Below are 14,941 nucleotides of genomic sequence, written 5' to 3'. Positions count from 1 at the left end.
GTGAGGTAAGAGAGGTGCCCAGGGCACAAAATTTAAGGAAACATTCCTTCTCAGTCTCCTGCATGTGCAAGATTCAAATTTGAGAGTGAGTGCCTCCTTAGATCGTGTGTCCAAGGCACTTTGTTGCTTGCCACACTTCAGTCTCAGCCTTGTAAATAACCTTGGTTTGGAGCCTGGGTAGTCTGTTAACCTTCATACCTCCTGTCTCTCTCATCCTGACCCTGACAGATTAGAGTCAGACTTCAAAGAAGAAGTAGATAGAAGAGCCTGTAGGTGCTCAAGAGATCAGCAGAGATAAAGCCCAAAGTAGATATCTTTCTTTAGATATCACCCTTCCTCTTGACTGGGCATTCTTTTCTTATACTGTGCTCCCTGCCATTCTTCTCCGTTAAGACTTTGTCTCACCCCAACCTTCTCCAGTGCAGAAAGGAATAAAGATACTCTTCACTTGAGAGGTAAATCTCTGATCCCATAAAGCATTAGAACAGCATCACAGCATATGTATCCTCAGTCAGACTCGCCTGCCCCCAGATACCTTATTTCATCTTTTCAAATCCAGACACACTCCGAGGTATGTGTTGGGGTCAGAGATAATCCAAGAATACATATCTAGAAGGCATCTCAAGATCTTAGAACAGGATCTAGTGAAGAGAAATTAAATTGTCTTTGAGAAAAGGGAAGGGTGCCCAGGGTAAGGTAATATTGAGAACTCACCTCCTCTCTCAACCCTGTGCTCTTGAAAATCCTTCAGTACATGGTGTAGGTTTCGAAAGGTACCAGATTTTTCAGTTTGCTGACAATTGGTGAAATAATCAGTGTATCATTAGAACAAAGAGCTCCCTCTGTTCAGTCCTATAGAACCCACGACTTAGGGAAACCACTGGTACTAGAGGCTGAGAATGGGGAAACTATCTCTAATTCTCTTCAGTGATGGACTGACCTATCTCATGACTCAACAGGCCATAGAATAAGCACCTGTGAGTTATTATGAACACTTGTGGAGGGCCAGAAGCAGCTGGGGCCTGAGTTGCAATAAAGGAAGGTGCATGTTATAATCTGGTAGCTTTTGAAAACTTCTCATCATCACACTGGAAAGTTCCTGGTAGTTCTTCTACACAATTTTTTACCAGTGAATTCCCAGCAGATAGGTTCATGATGGCATCTCCTCTCTCACAGACATCACACCAACAGAGCCAAATGGGAAGGACCTCACCAAATGACATCATGCCAACAGAGCCAAATGGGAAGACTTCACCATGTGGACAAGTCCAGAAGCAGTAAGCCAAAGGAAGAGCCGAACTGTAAACAAGTGTCACTTGCCTCTTTGATCAGATTCATAAATCTGGGCCCAAGGCGCCACGGCTTGTGTCGGTGGCACTGTAGGGAGCTGACGGTCAGCTGGGAAGCCCGGTGGGAGGCAATGGCCACCATGTACACAGCGTCATACATCAGAGCAGCTTCAGTCTGTGGAGGAAAACACAAGCCACATCTTCAATTCCACCTTTGCTTATATTCCTGTTTACTTGCGTAATCACTCTGCCCACTTCCTTATTTCCTATTTGTCCAATCTCAACAGCCATTTATTCTCCAGCTGAACACTTTTCCTTCTCCCATAGCTATTTTTCTCTAAAATAATACCTTGGTACCCTGGAGTAAATTGTAGTCATGGCTCTGCCTCAAGTTCTTTAAAAAAAAAGAAGAAAAGAAAAAAGCAACTTGAATCAGCCACAAAAGACCTGATTCAGGGAACTGGTATGTTTGGAGTGTTTTTTGTTAAACCCGGTGTTAAGATCAACTATCAATACATTGAGTTAGAAGCTCAATATTTCAGTATCAGATTTGGTCTCTCAGTGTCTACCTATCTCTTGTCTATTTACTTGATTATATTTTGTAGAAAGGGAGTGCTGTGAGCAAAATTAACATGTGATTTCTAGATAAAGATACTGATATTGGGCACTTCCATTGACCAGAGTCAAGAAGGCTGTAGTCATAGAATGAAATTCAATAGCAGATTTGAAGAGACCCTCAGAAAAACAGACCTCTGCAGCTTGCTCAAAAAATATGTGTTCTTGTTAGCACTTGCTTTCCTGATAGACATTGGAACTAGCCATTCCTTTGGGTCCAGGAGGTTGGCCATGTCGTTCTTCAACTCATAAGATTTCTCTCATTTGCAAAATTTCACATAATACTCTCAGTATTTTCTGAAGTACTACCCTGTGCTTTTTTTTTTAAAGGATAACATCATATAATACCTTTGCATTTTACTTGAGGATTTTCATAGCAACTTCAAACTAGTTCATTTGAAATTCTCAACAACCCCACAAAATAAACAGAACAGATGAATCAAGCTATTATTATTTAGGAAACTGACCCCAGGCAGTATATTGATTTGTGTAGGTTCATACAGATAACCAATAATTTGTATAGTTAAACCAAAAATCTAGGTCACAGAATGAAGACTATGATGTAGTTTTCCAAAATAAGATGATTTATACAGCATATATTTATTCAACATTTATTGAACATGTCTTGATGGAGATAGAAAGAGAAAATAAGGGGAATTACATCTTGTATTCTATCATTCTTTAAGTCCAGAGAATATGTCTACTTTGAATACTTATTATTCTAGGCAATCTCTATCATTGCATTTTTCATATATTAATCTTTTTATATCTCTTTCTCGATAAAAGTGCTAAACTTCATTTTTTTAGTGGCTAGCACAATTCTTAACGCGTGAAAGTTGTTTAAAAAATGTTAGATGAAGGAATTAATGTTATTTCATGCTTAAAATGAAATAATTTTTGTGAAAACTGTATAATTCCAAGGTTTTATGATGTATTTCTAAGATTAATTGCTTCACTCACAATTAATATGAGTGATATGTAGAAGCCATGATGGTGATACTTCTTAAAGCTTAAAAATATTCTGATCATTTCAGTTCAAGGCTAATATAATCAATTTTACAGATCAGAAAACTGAAGTTCAGGGAAATTAAGTGACTAGTCTAAGGCCTATCTATTGACAGAATGGGACTTTTAAAAATGCAGTCTATCATAATAGCTGACATTTATAGAGCACAACAAAGGTCCATCTAGTCAAGGCTATGGTTTTCCTGTGGTCATGTATGGATGTGAGAGTTGGACTGTGAAGAAGACTGAGCGCTGAAGAATTGATGCTTTTGAACTGTGGTGTTGGAGAAGACTCTTGAGAGTCCCTTGGACTGCAAGGAGATCCAACCAGTCCATTCTAAAGGAGATCGGTCCTGGGTGTTCTATGGAAGGAATGATGCTAAAGCTGAAACTCCAGTACTTTGGCCACCTCATGTGAAGAGATGACTCATTGGAAAAGACTCTGGTGCTGGGAGGGATTGGGGGCAGGAGGAGAAGGGGACGGCAGAGGATGAGATGGCTGGATGGCAAAACCGACTCGATGGACATGAGTTTGAGTGAACTCCAGGAGTCGGTGATGGACAGGGAGGCCTGGCGTTCTGCAGTTCATGGGGTTGCAAAGAGTCAGACACGACTGAGCGACTGAACTGAACTGAACTATATGTCAGGGCTTCCCAAGTGGCTCAGCAGTAAAGAATATTCCTGTAATGCAGGAGACACAGGAGATATGGGTTTGATCCCTGAGTTGGAAAGATCCCTTAGAGGAAGAAATGACAGCCCACTCCAGTACTCTTGCTGGGAAAATCCCATTGACAGAGGAGCCTGGCAGGTTAGCTACAATCCGTAGGGTCACAAAGAGTTGGACACAACTGAGCATGCACACACATTGGTTTATATGTCAGGTACTTTTCCAAATATTTTGCAGTCATTGTGTCTTCACCATAATTTCTACGCCTTTGTGGATGAAGAATTGACACAGTTAAATGTTGTCCCCAAACTAGTGATGAGAAAGCTAAGATTCAAACACAGGAAGTTGGTGCTAGGGTTTATGGTCTCAACGACAAAGCTGAGTTGCATCTAAACCAAGTATTTGTATGGTGATTTAATGATTATAAATAATAGGTCAACCTGATCAATATCCATTGGCAATTAACTACATTCTAGATACTAGGGACATAACAGAAGCAGAAGATATTAAGAAGAGACGGCAAGAATACACAGAAGAACTGTACAAAAAAGAACTTCATGACCAAGGTAATCATGATGGTGTGATCACTCACCTAGAGCCAGACATCCTGGAATGTGAAGTCAAGTGGGCCTTAGGAAGCATCACTACGAACAAAGCTAGTGGAGGTGATGGATTTCCAGTTGAGCTATTTCAAATCCTGAAAAATGATGCTGTGAGAGTGCTGCACTCAATATGCCAGCAAATTTGGAAAACTCAGCAGTGGCCACAGGACTGGAAAATGTCAGTTTTCATTCCAATCGCAAAGAAAGGCAATGCCAAAGAATTCTCAAACTACCGCACAATTGCACTCATCTCACATGCTAGTAAAGTAATGCTCAAAATTCTCCAAGCCAGGCTTCAGCAATACATGAACCATGAACTTCTAGATGTTCCAGCTGGCTTTAGAAAAGGCAGAGGAACCAGAGATCAAATTGCCAACATCCGCTGGATCATGGACAAAGCAAGAGAGTTCCAGAAAAACATCTATTTCTGCTTTATTGACTATGCCAAAGCCTTTGACTGTGTGGATCACAATAAACTGTGGAAAATTCTGGAAGAGATGGAAATACCAGACCACCTGACCTGCCTCTTGAGAAATCTGTATGCAGGTCAGGAAGCAACAGTTAGAACTGGACATGGAACAACAGACTGGTTCCAAATAGGAAAAGGAGTATGTCAAGGCTGTATATTGTCACCCTGCTTATTTAACTTCTATGCAGAGTACATCATGAGAAACGCTGGGCTGGAAGAAGCACAAGCTGGAATCAAGATTGCTGGGAGAAATATCAATAACCTCAGATATGTAGAGGACACGACCCTTATGGCAGAAAGCAAAGAAGAACTAAAAAGCCTCTTGATGAAAGTGAAAGAGGAGAGTGAAAAAGTTGGCTTAAAACTCAACTTTCAGAAAACTAAGATCATGGCATCCGGTCCCATCATTTCCTAGGAAATAGATGGGGAAACAGTGGAAACAGCGTCAGACTTTATTTTTTGGGCTCCAAAATCACTGAAGATGGCGATTGCAGCCATGAAATTAAAAGACACATACTCTTGGAAGGAAAGTTATGACCAACCTACACAGCATATTCAAAAGCAGAGACATTACTTTGCCAACAAAGGTCTGTCTAGTCAAGGCTATGGTTTTCCCAGTGGTCATGTGTGGATGTGAGAGTTGGACTATAAAGAAAGCTGAGCACCAAAGAATTGATGCTTTTGAACTGTGGTGTTGGAGAAGACTCTTGAGAGTCCCTTGGAATTCAGGGAGATCCAACCAGTCCACCCTGAAGGAGATCAGTCTTGGGTGTTCATTGGAAGGAATGATGTTGAAGCTGAAACTCCAATACTTTGGCCACATGATGCGAAGAGCTGACTCATTTGAAAAGACTCTGATGCTGGGAAAGATTGGGGGCAGGAGGAGAAGGGGATGACAGAGGATGAGATGGCTGGATGGTATCACTGACTCGATCGACATGGGTTTGGGTGAACTCCGGGAGTTGGTAATGGACAGGGAGGCCTGGTATGCTGTGATTCATGGGGTCGCAAAGAGTTGGACATGACTGAGTGACTGAACTGAACTGAACTGAGACACTATAGGCATTTTACCTGTTATCTTCTTTAATTACTAAAATTAAACCTTCAAAGTAGGTATTTTCCCCATTTTGAGAGTGAAGAGTGAAAGTGTTAGTTGCTTAATCATGTCTGACTCTTTGTCACCCTGTTTACTGTAGTCCCCCAAGCTCCTCTGTCCATGGACTTCTCCATGTAAGAAGATGAGTGGGCAAAAAAAAAAAAGACTGGAATGGATAGCCATTTCCTTCTCCAGGAGATCTTCCAGACCCAGGGATCAAGCCCATGTCTTCTGCATTGGCAGGCAGATTCTCTACTGTCTGAGCCACCAGGAAAACCCAAGTACAGCCAGAGAAATTGAGGCTTGAATGTACCAGAAATAACTTTAATAATAAGTTGCCTAAAGTAATATAGCCAGTAAGGGTAGGAGCAAGGATTTCATCTTGGGATGAACGCTGAGTTCAGAGAGTATGTTCTCAACTCTGATGCTGTGGGGACTTGGGACTTTTGAGCCTTGGAATGTACCTTTTTAAAATATACATTTGTATGTATATTCACTAATTGGCTGATTGATGATTGATTTGATAGAGAAGTGTGAGGAGAGGAATTCTAAAGGTCTAAATTTTCTATACACTTAGTGACTAGAATTTCAACTTTCTTTGTCAAGGTTGTCTCTATACTGAGCTAAGTAATAACAGGATTCAAAACTATAGGCCAGATTGGTGCTTTCCAAATTCAAAGAAGAAAATCATTTATTCTAAACCTATGCTTCCCTTTTTATACAATGTTTTCTTCGATTGAGGAAACATTTAAGTACTTTATAGCACTAATAAAGTACCAGTGAATTTCCTCCCCTTTACAGTTTTATGCTAGAGGCCTGCTTACCAAACAGCAACTCTCAAGCCATTTTAAGTAAATATATACAAAAAAAACATGGCCAGTGTTTCAAATTTTATTCTTCCAAATGTGTTTGTTTTCACATTCTATTTACATGTAAAGCTTAGAAGACACCACATGCTCAGTGTCTCTAAGAGAATATTTTTACAGCACATGGATCACAAAATAGGCACATTGAAAGTGGGCTTCTTTCCAGTGCTTATTATGATGTGCAATAAAGGATTAACTCAGAGGACTGAGGGTGCTCCAACTCTTCAAATTCCAAAGAAAGGACTAGTCTTTGACTGACTTCTGGGCGATTACCTCTTTAGAATATTCTGCCTAATCAGAGTGTCTTTGCATCACTGGCGTCATAGGTAATGCAAACAGTTTATGCTAACAGTGTGACTCACGGGGATTGCCTATTTTTGTTCACTTGGTGGTCTGGACCTTGTCATACCAGTTTGACCTCTGGAGCGACTGGAGACTAACTGAGGCTAGCTGGGTAGGTGCTCTATGCCTTTGTGACTGCTCCCCCCACCCCCATAAAATCCCTGGACACTGAGGCTCAGATGAGCTTCTCTGGTTGGCACCAATTCATATACGTTTTGTCACACATCTTTGCTGAGAGAATAAAGCACTGTCAAAGCAGACTTGGTCTCTGTGACTTTTGTTGATATTAATCTGTACTCTTTCACTGTAATAAATTGTAACTATGACTATAACACCTTTTCTGATTTCTGAGTCCTCCTAAGTGAAAGTTAAAGTCACTCAGTCATTTCCAACTCTTTGTGACCCCATGGACTATACAGTCCATGGAATTCTCCAGGCCAGAATACTGGAGTGGGTAGCCCTTCCCTTCTCCAGGGGATCTTCCCAACCCAGGGACTGAACCCAGGTCTCCCACTTTGCTGGTGGATTCTTTACCATCTGAGTCACCAGGGAAGCTCTTGGGGACCCCAATAAAGTGGCCTTGGGGACCCCAATACAAACCAATGAGATGCTATGTCACCTTAGGGATGAGAGCCTGAGACAACCTTATGGAGTCTCCACATTTTTCTCCCTGTCTAGCATGTTGCTGTTGTTGGAAAAACCTAGAGGAGATCAGGGTGCTGAAGGGAGACCCAGTCTTTGGAGAGCAAATATGTGAAATATATGGATTTTCCATCTTCTCTCCAAATTTGGAACATTCACATTACCCTGATATGGATAAACAAGTCATTCCTCTAGGAGGGAAATGCTTTCAAATAGTATCTCATCCCCCCCATTTCCTAGTTTCCCCTATTAAAATGTTAATATCTCACCCACACATAGAGCTAACAGCAATTTGCCTCTTAGTATGAATTAGCTGGTTTCCTTCTCTTCTGAGACACGCCTCTTGAAACAAGGATGATTCTGATAAGGGTGCAAAGGCTCGTGTTTTGGCTATTAAGATTCCTGCAAGGGAACACAAGGTGGTGGGGTGGATGCTTCTGAGGGAGCCAAAGTGCTAGGAGAGTTGGTGAGCACTCAGGAAGTAGGGAAGAGCAACTTGTAAGTGAGCTTGGGTTTGGAAGAAGGTTGCGGAAGGTAGCGAAGATACAACCTTGTACTCATTATCTAGAAATTCAGTAATTAAGAGAGCTGCTGCTACTGCTAAGTCACTTCAGTCGTGTCCGACTCTGTGCAACCCCATAGATGGCAGCCCACCAAGCTCCCCGTCCCTGGGATTCTCCAGGCAAGAACACTGGAGTGGGGTGCCATTTTCTTCTCCAATGCATGAAAGTGAGAAGTGAAAGTGAAGTCACTCAGTCATGTCCAACCCTCAGCGACTCCATGGACTGCAGCCCACCAGGCCCCTCCATCCATAGGATTTTCCAGGCAAGAGTACTGGAGTGGGGTGCCATTGCATTCTCTGAATTAAGAGAGCAGTTCTAGTGAAATCTGGCACAGAAGTTGGCATACTGAGAATCTCAATGAGTATTTGCCAGCTTTTGAGAAAGACAGGAATAAGGAAAAGAGGACTTATGCAGAGTTGGAAAACAGAACTGGGTGATGCCATTGGTCATACAGGTCACACAGGTCACACAGATCCCAGGGAACAGGCCATCTTGGACTAGACTTGCAAACAGAAGAATGTGTGTCTTTGTAGAGAATTGGATCCTGCCTTGAATAAGATAGAATCTCTTTCAGAAAGTCTTTTGTTCTTCTTTCATTGAATACAAATTGGCAAAACAGCAGGTACCATTACATAAATTCAATACTATGTCCTAAAGGCTTTGTGTATGTTACCTAATTGAATTTGTAAAGTAACACCATAAAGTATTATTATACAGAATGCAGATGAGCTAGGAGGTTCAGAAAGGCTACACAATTTAGGATATTTAGTTATTCAGGGACATAGGAAGGACTAAACTAGGTTTTCTTAATCTGGAAAGATCTTGCTTTTTCTACCAAATCCCACTGCTTGTTGTATCACAAGGGTAGACACGAGGGCAGTAGACACTCAGGGTGACACTCAAGTTGGAGACTCAAAGTTGTCTTCTCTATGGTTCATCATTACAGGAAACAGTTACATGTGAGATAAGGGTACTGACTTAACTTCATATTGTGAATGCACTTGAAGAACTGGGAAGGCAGATCAATGCTTTGTTGTTTCCTGCAGCCATGAAATTAAAAGACGCTTACTCCTTGGAAGGAAAGTTATAACCAACCTAGATAGCATATTCAAAAGCAGAGACATTACTTTGCCAACAAAGGTCCACCTAGTCAAGGCTATGGTTTTTCCTGTGGTCATGTATGGATGTGAGAGGTGGACTGTGAAGAAGGCTGAGCGCCGAAGAATTGATGCTTTTGAACTGTGGTGTTGGAGAAGACTCTTGAGAGTCCCTTGGACTGCAAGGAGATCCAACCAGTCCATTCTGAAGGAGATCAGCCCTGGGTGTTCTTTGGAAGGACTGATGCTAAAGCTGAACTCCAGTACTTTGGCCACCTCATGAGAAGAGTTGACTCATTGGAAAAGACTCTGATGCTGGGAGGGATTGGGGGCAGGAGGAGAAGGGGACGACAGAGGATGAGATGGCTGGATGGCATCACTGACTCGATGGACGTGAGTCTGAGTGAACTCCGGGAGTTGGTGATGGACAGGGAGGCCTGGCGTGCTGCGATTCATGGGGTCGCAAAGAGCTGGACACGACTGAGCGACTGAACTGAACTGAACTGATGCCATATAGAATCGCACGGAATTTTGGTTCATAATCAGAAAAGAATCCATCTGAGAATGGGCTGCTCCATTAAAGTCTATCCTCAAAACCCAATAGATTGAATTAGTCCAAGAGAGAAATTTAAACGTAGAGAAAATAAATGAAGTACATTTTATACAAAATCACTCTATTCAGTTAACTAACACTTCAGTTGATAAAACACTTTTTTTTAATCTCAAGGTGTTTTTAAATAATGAGTTTCACTATTTTTGTACTCTTGACTCAGTAACAGTTTTCTTAACTCAATTTTGACCCTGTTTTTAATGTCAATATTTTTATTATTAATATATATATTTCTTACATCTGAAGTCAAAATTCTTGGACTTACATATTTTAAGGTTTGAATGTGTTCTGACATAATAATATGCTTTGAAGATATTTTTAGTGTATAATGTTCTAAGAAATTCTTAATTGCTAAAAAATTGAAAAGAAAAGTAGATAAGTAGATGGAATGTCAAAATACATAGGTTTTTAAAAATATATTTTATGTTCATAAGGGCATCTGTGCATGTATGTGGCACACACAAAGATAAAGGGCTACAGGGAGATTTACTTCGGAGAGCAGTGAGGAAATGGCATGCAATTTTGGAGAAAGCAAGTCCATTAAAAAAGTATTACTTAATTATTGATAGTGGTTAGTGTATGTCTAATTTTTTGAAATAATATTATTACATTAGAATAATCTCTATTTTTATTAATCATGCCCATTTCTCATTTATAGATGCTCTCTTTGGACTTTTGCAGTATTATCTCAGGGCTACGTGAATATTTTTCATTTAATATCTTGAGTCTTAGTAGACCTCAATTTATACATAGTAGACCTCAACTATTTAGTACATTAATTCTTTTACTAAATACATGTTTATTGAAGGTCTGTTTTGTGCCAGCCTTTTCCTAGTGTTGAGAATAGAGCAAAATATGAAAAGACAAAATTTCCAGCTTCATGGAGTTTATATTTTTGTAGGTGATGGCACCAAACAAACAAATCTGAATATGACATATTGGCATAAGGGCTACAAAGAAAAGTAAAACAGATTAGGGGAGGGAGAATAAGAGGAACAGGGGGTTCTAGACTAGGTAGCAGGTCCGTAGCAGGTGTCTTCAGTGATGTAACCTTTGAGCAAACCTCATTAGGAGAACGTTCCGAGCACTGGAAGCAGCAAATGCTAGAGATGCAAGAATGAAGTAAGTCAGAAAGAGAAAAACAAATATTTCATATTAGCCCAAAATGTGGAATCTAGAAAAATGGTAAAGATGAACCTATTTGCAAAGCAGAGAAAGAGATATAGACATAGAGAACAAACATGGACACTAAGTGGGGAAAGGTGCTGTGGGATAACTTGGGAGACTGAGACTGACCTATATACACTATTACACTATGTATGAAACATAACTAATGAGAACCTACTGTATAGCACAGGGAACTCTACTCATTGCTCTGTGGTATTCTAAATGGGAAGGAAATCCAGAAAAGGGGGGATATATGTAGATGTATGCAGGACTCACTCACCTCACATGCTAGTAAAACAATGAGCAAAATTCTCCAAGCCAGGCTTCAGCAGTACATGAACTGTGAACCTCCAGATGTTTAGGCTGGTTTTAGAAAAGGCGGAGGAACCAGAGATCAAATGTCAACATCTGCTGGATTATCGAAAAAGCAAGAAAGTTCCAGAAAACAGCTATTTCTGCTTTATTGACTATGCCAAAGCCTTTGACTGTGTGGATCACAACAAACTGTGGAAAATTCTGAAAGAGATGGAAATACCAGACGACCTGACCTGCCTCTTGAGAAATCTGTATGCAGGTCAGGAAGCAACAGTTAGAACTGGATGTGGAAAAATACACTGGTTCCAACTAGGAAAAGGAGTACGTCAAGGCTGTATATTGTCATCCTGCTTATTTAACTTCTATGCAGAGTACATCATGAGAAACACTGGGCTGGAAGAAGCACAAGCTGGAATCAAGATTGCCAGGAGAAATACCAATAACCTCAGATATGCAGATGACACCACGCTTATGGCAGAAAGCAAAGAAGAACTAAGGAGCTTCTTGATGAACGTGAAAGAGGAGAGTGAAAAAGTTGGCTTAAAACTTAACATTCAGAAAACAAAGATCATGGCATCTGGTCCCATCACTTCATGGGAAATAGATGGGAAAACAATGGAAATGGTGACAGACCTTATTTTCTGGGGCTCCAAAATCACTGCAGATGGTGATTGCAGCCATGAAATTAAAAGATGCTTACTCCTTGGAAGGAAAGTTATGACCAACCTAGATAGAGTATTGAAAAGCAGAGACATTACTTTGCCAACAACAAAGGTCCGTCTTGTCAAGGGTATGGTTTTCCCAGTGGTCATGTATGGATGTGAGAGTTGGACTATAAAGAAAGCTGAGTGCCGAAGAATTGATGCTTTTGAACTGTGGTGTTGGAGAAGACTCTTGAGAGTCCCTTGGACTGCAAGGAGATACAACCAGTCCATCCTAAAGGAGATCAGTCCTGGGTGTTCATTGGAAGGACTGATGTTGAGGCTGAAACGCCAATCCTTTGGTCACCTGATGTGAAGAGCTGACTCGTTGGAAAAGACCTTGATGCTGGGAGGGATTGAAGGTGGGAGGAGAAGGGGACAACAGAGGATGAGATGGTTGGATGGCATCACTGACTCAATGAACATGAGTTTCAGTAAACTCTGGGAGTTGGTGATGGACAGGGAGGCCTGGCTTGCTGCAGTCCATGGGGTCACAGAGTCAGACACGACCAAGTGACTGAACTGACTGATGCCTGACTCACAGCAAAAAATAATGCAACGTTGTAAAGCAACTATACTCCAATAACAATTTAGAAAAAAAAGAATGAATGAAATATGGATCTGGGATATGTAGACACAGTGGTATTGAAACCAAAGGAGTTTTTATCTTTAAGGTAGAGAAGCAGGAGTTTGAGTTCAGAGGCTATTTGAGAACAAAGACTTATTAACACTGGGCCTGGTCTTGGGGGCTTGGGGTGTGCTTTCCTGACTCAACCATCAGTCCATCAGATGCTCTTATTGTTGCTGCTGTTGCTCAGTTGCTAAGTCGTGTCCAACTCTTTGCAACCCCATGGACTGCAGCATGCCAGGTTTCCCTGTCCTTCACTCTCTCATAGAGTTTGCTCGAGCTGATGTCCATCAAGTCGGTGATGGGCTATCCAATCATCTCATCCTCTTTCACCCCATCTCCTCTTATCCTCCATCTTTCCCAGCATCAGGGTCTTTTCCAATGAGTCAGCTCTTCGCATCAGGTGGCCACAGTATTGGAGCTTCAGCTTCAGCATCAGTCTTTCCAGTGAATATTTAGAGTTGATTTCCTTTATTATACTTGCCCTGTAAGCTCTCTGTGACTGTTTCTCTACTCCCAAATTAGCCAAAAGGAAACAGTGAACTGCAAAATGGACTCTTTGGAAAAAATATAGGTCAACATTATGCTTCACAGGATCAGTGGCAAGGCTCTATCTGCGTAACCGTGGGATCTGCCTTCTAGTGGCCAACTGAGAGTCACCACTGCTTTTCACCAATAATGTCATAATCTAACATAGTTGCTCTACCCACTTTTATAGCAAACTGCTGAGCCACCTTCTGTTCTAATAAATCCCTGTTTCCTTTTATAGTTTATAATAATAACAACAACAACAATGCTAATAACAGTGACTCCTCTGGTTGGATGAGAAGACTACAGTAAACTCTAGACAGGTCTCTCATCCTTTGGACTTGGGGCTGCCATGCTTCCTGTCCACAGGACTGGTCAGCCTGACTGGGTGAGAACGGTATCGTTCTATCTGCCTTATTCTGTGCTTTGTCTCATCTCAGTCAATATGCACAAACTCTTCCGTCAGCTCAGTATAATTGAAGACAACAGACAATTTTTTTCTTTTATAAATTAAGACATACTTGTGATGAATAATTAATGTGTGGCCTGAATTCACATCTGTATTAAGGTAAGTCCAAGCTCTAAGTCTTTCAGTGGTGCTCAAGGGACACAGGTAAAAATGACTCACAGTCTCATCCTATGATAGAGATCTTGTTTGAGAAGTGGGGGTAGAGGGTGGGCAGAAGATTTTGAACCATATTTGAACACATTGGAATACAACTCCAAGAGGAAAAATATACCAGCAGCTTTTTTTTTTTACTCTCTCTCTCTCTCTCCACCCACCCTCCTTTTCTCTCTCTTTATCTTTCATTTCAGAAGTCTAGCATTTCCTTGGATATTTTCTACTTCTTATTCAAAGCAATGTTTCAAGTCATCCCAAGGCTCATTTGTACCAAAATGCTTTCCATCATTATCTATCAGATCACATTGTATATTTTAAGAGTTATTTCAGGTTTGAACAAAAGACAGGGGCCTTAAACACAGAATCATCCAGAACCACTTAATTCATTCATTTCTTCTTCTTCTTTTTTTTTTTCATTTGTACCTTGTTCAAAAAAGATAGAAAAAGAAGAGAAATCCCAAGTTTATTTATCTGTGAGATGATGCCTTTCAGTTATCGGTAAATTGCATCTTAAAAACAAGAGAGTTTCTCCCGATGATGGGAACAGAGAATGAAATACTATGCCAATTTAAAATGCTATTACCTGCCCGCATTCCCAATATCTTTTCCCTTGGATGACACTGTTCTGACATAGAGATCTTTTTTTTTTTTTATTTCCTGCAATTTTCTTCCATCACACAGGGAGCTTCATTAGAGAAATAAAGCTAGGGTAGGTGCATTTGACAACAAGAGACAAATGATGTTAGTGAGAAGCTCTCTGATGAGGCAGTTTGCAATTTATGTGTTCAGCAGAGTACCTCTCTCTCTGTCAGAGGCAGGCTTGGCATCTGCTCTGAGAGCGACATATGGCTGGTGTAAAGCACCGTCAGTGCCTGCAAAGGTGCGCCTTCCTGCACCCAGGACAAGAAGAGTGTGCACACTCCAACCATATGGAAACCTGCATTTTTCCACGTGTGTTTCTGCTTGCTGAGATGTGGCAGAAGAAAGGAGAGCAAACTGGTTCTGAAGAACCTTTACAGGCAGCTTGCTCCTCCTCTTTCCCTCCCTCTTTCCCAAGGCCACATTCCCAGGGGGTAACCCGTTTCCCATTTCGCCTTGCTTATGCTTTGCCTCCATT

General features: G+C 41.1%; 1 protein-coding gene across 9 annotated transcripts in view; it reads right to left on the bottom strand.

The window, feature by feature from the left end:
• GRIK1 (glutamate ionotropic receptor kainate type subunit 1) overlaps positions 1-14,941 on the bottom strand; it is a 465,070-nt gene that overhangs the window by 108,492 nt on the left and 341,637 nt on the right. For all 9 annotated transcript variants that reach the window (XM_070367863.1, XM_070367989.1, XM_070367928.1 and 6 more), the window contains one exon: positions 1,321-1,464. In XM_070367863.1, the coding sequence (XP_070223964.1) occupies positions 1,321-1,464 (144 nt within the window). The remainder of the gene's footprint in view (positions 1-1,320; positions 1,465-14,941) is intronic.

Source organism: Bos mutus, chromosome 1 (assembly GCF_027580195.1).
Source record: "Bos mutus isolate GX-2022 chromosome 1, NWIPB_WYAK_1.1, whole genome shotgun sequence".
In the NCBI taxonomy this organism is placed as follows: Eukaryota; Metazoa; Chordata; class Mammalia; order Artiodactyla; family Bovidae; genus Bos; species Bos mutus.
This window is presented reverse-complemented; position numbering and strand designations above follow the sequence as displayed.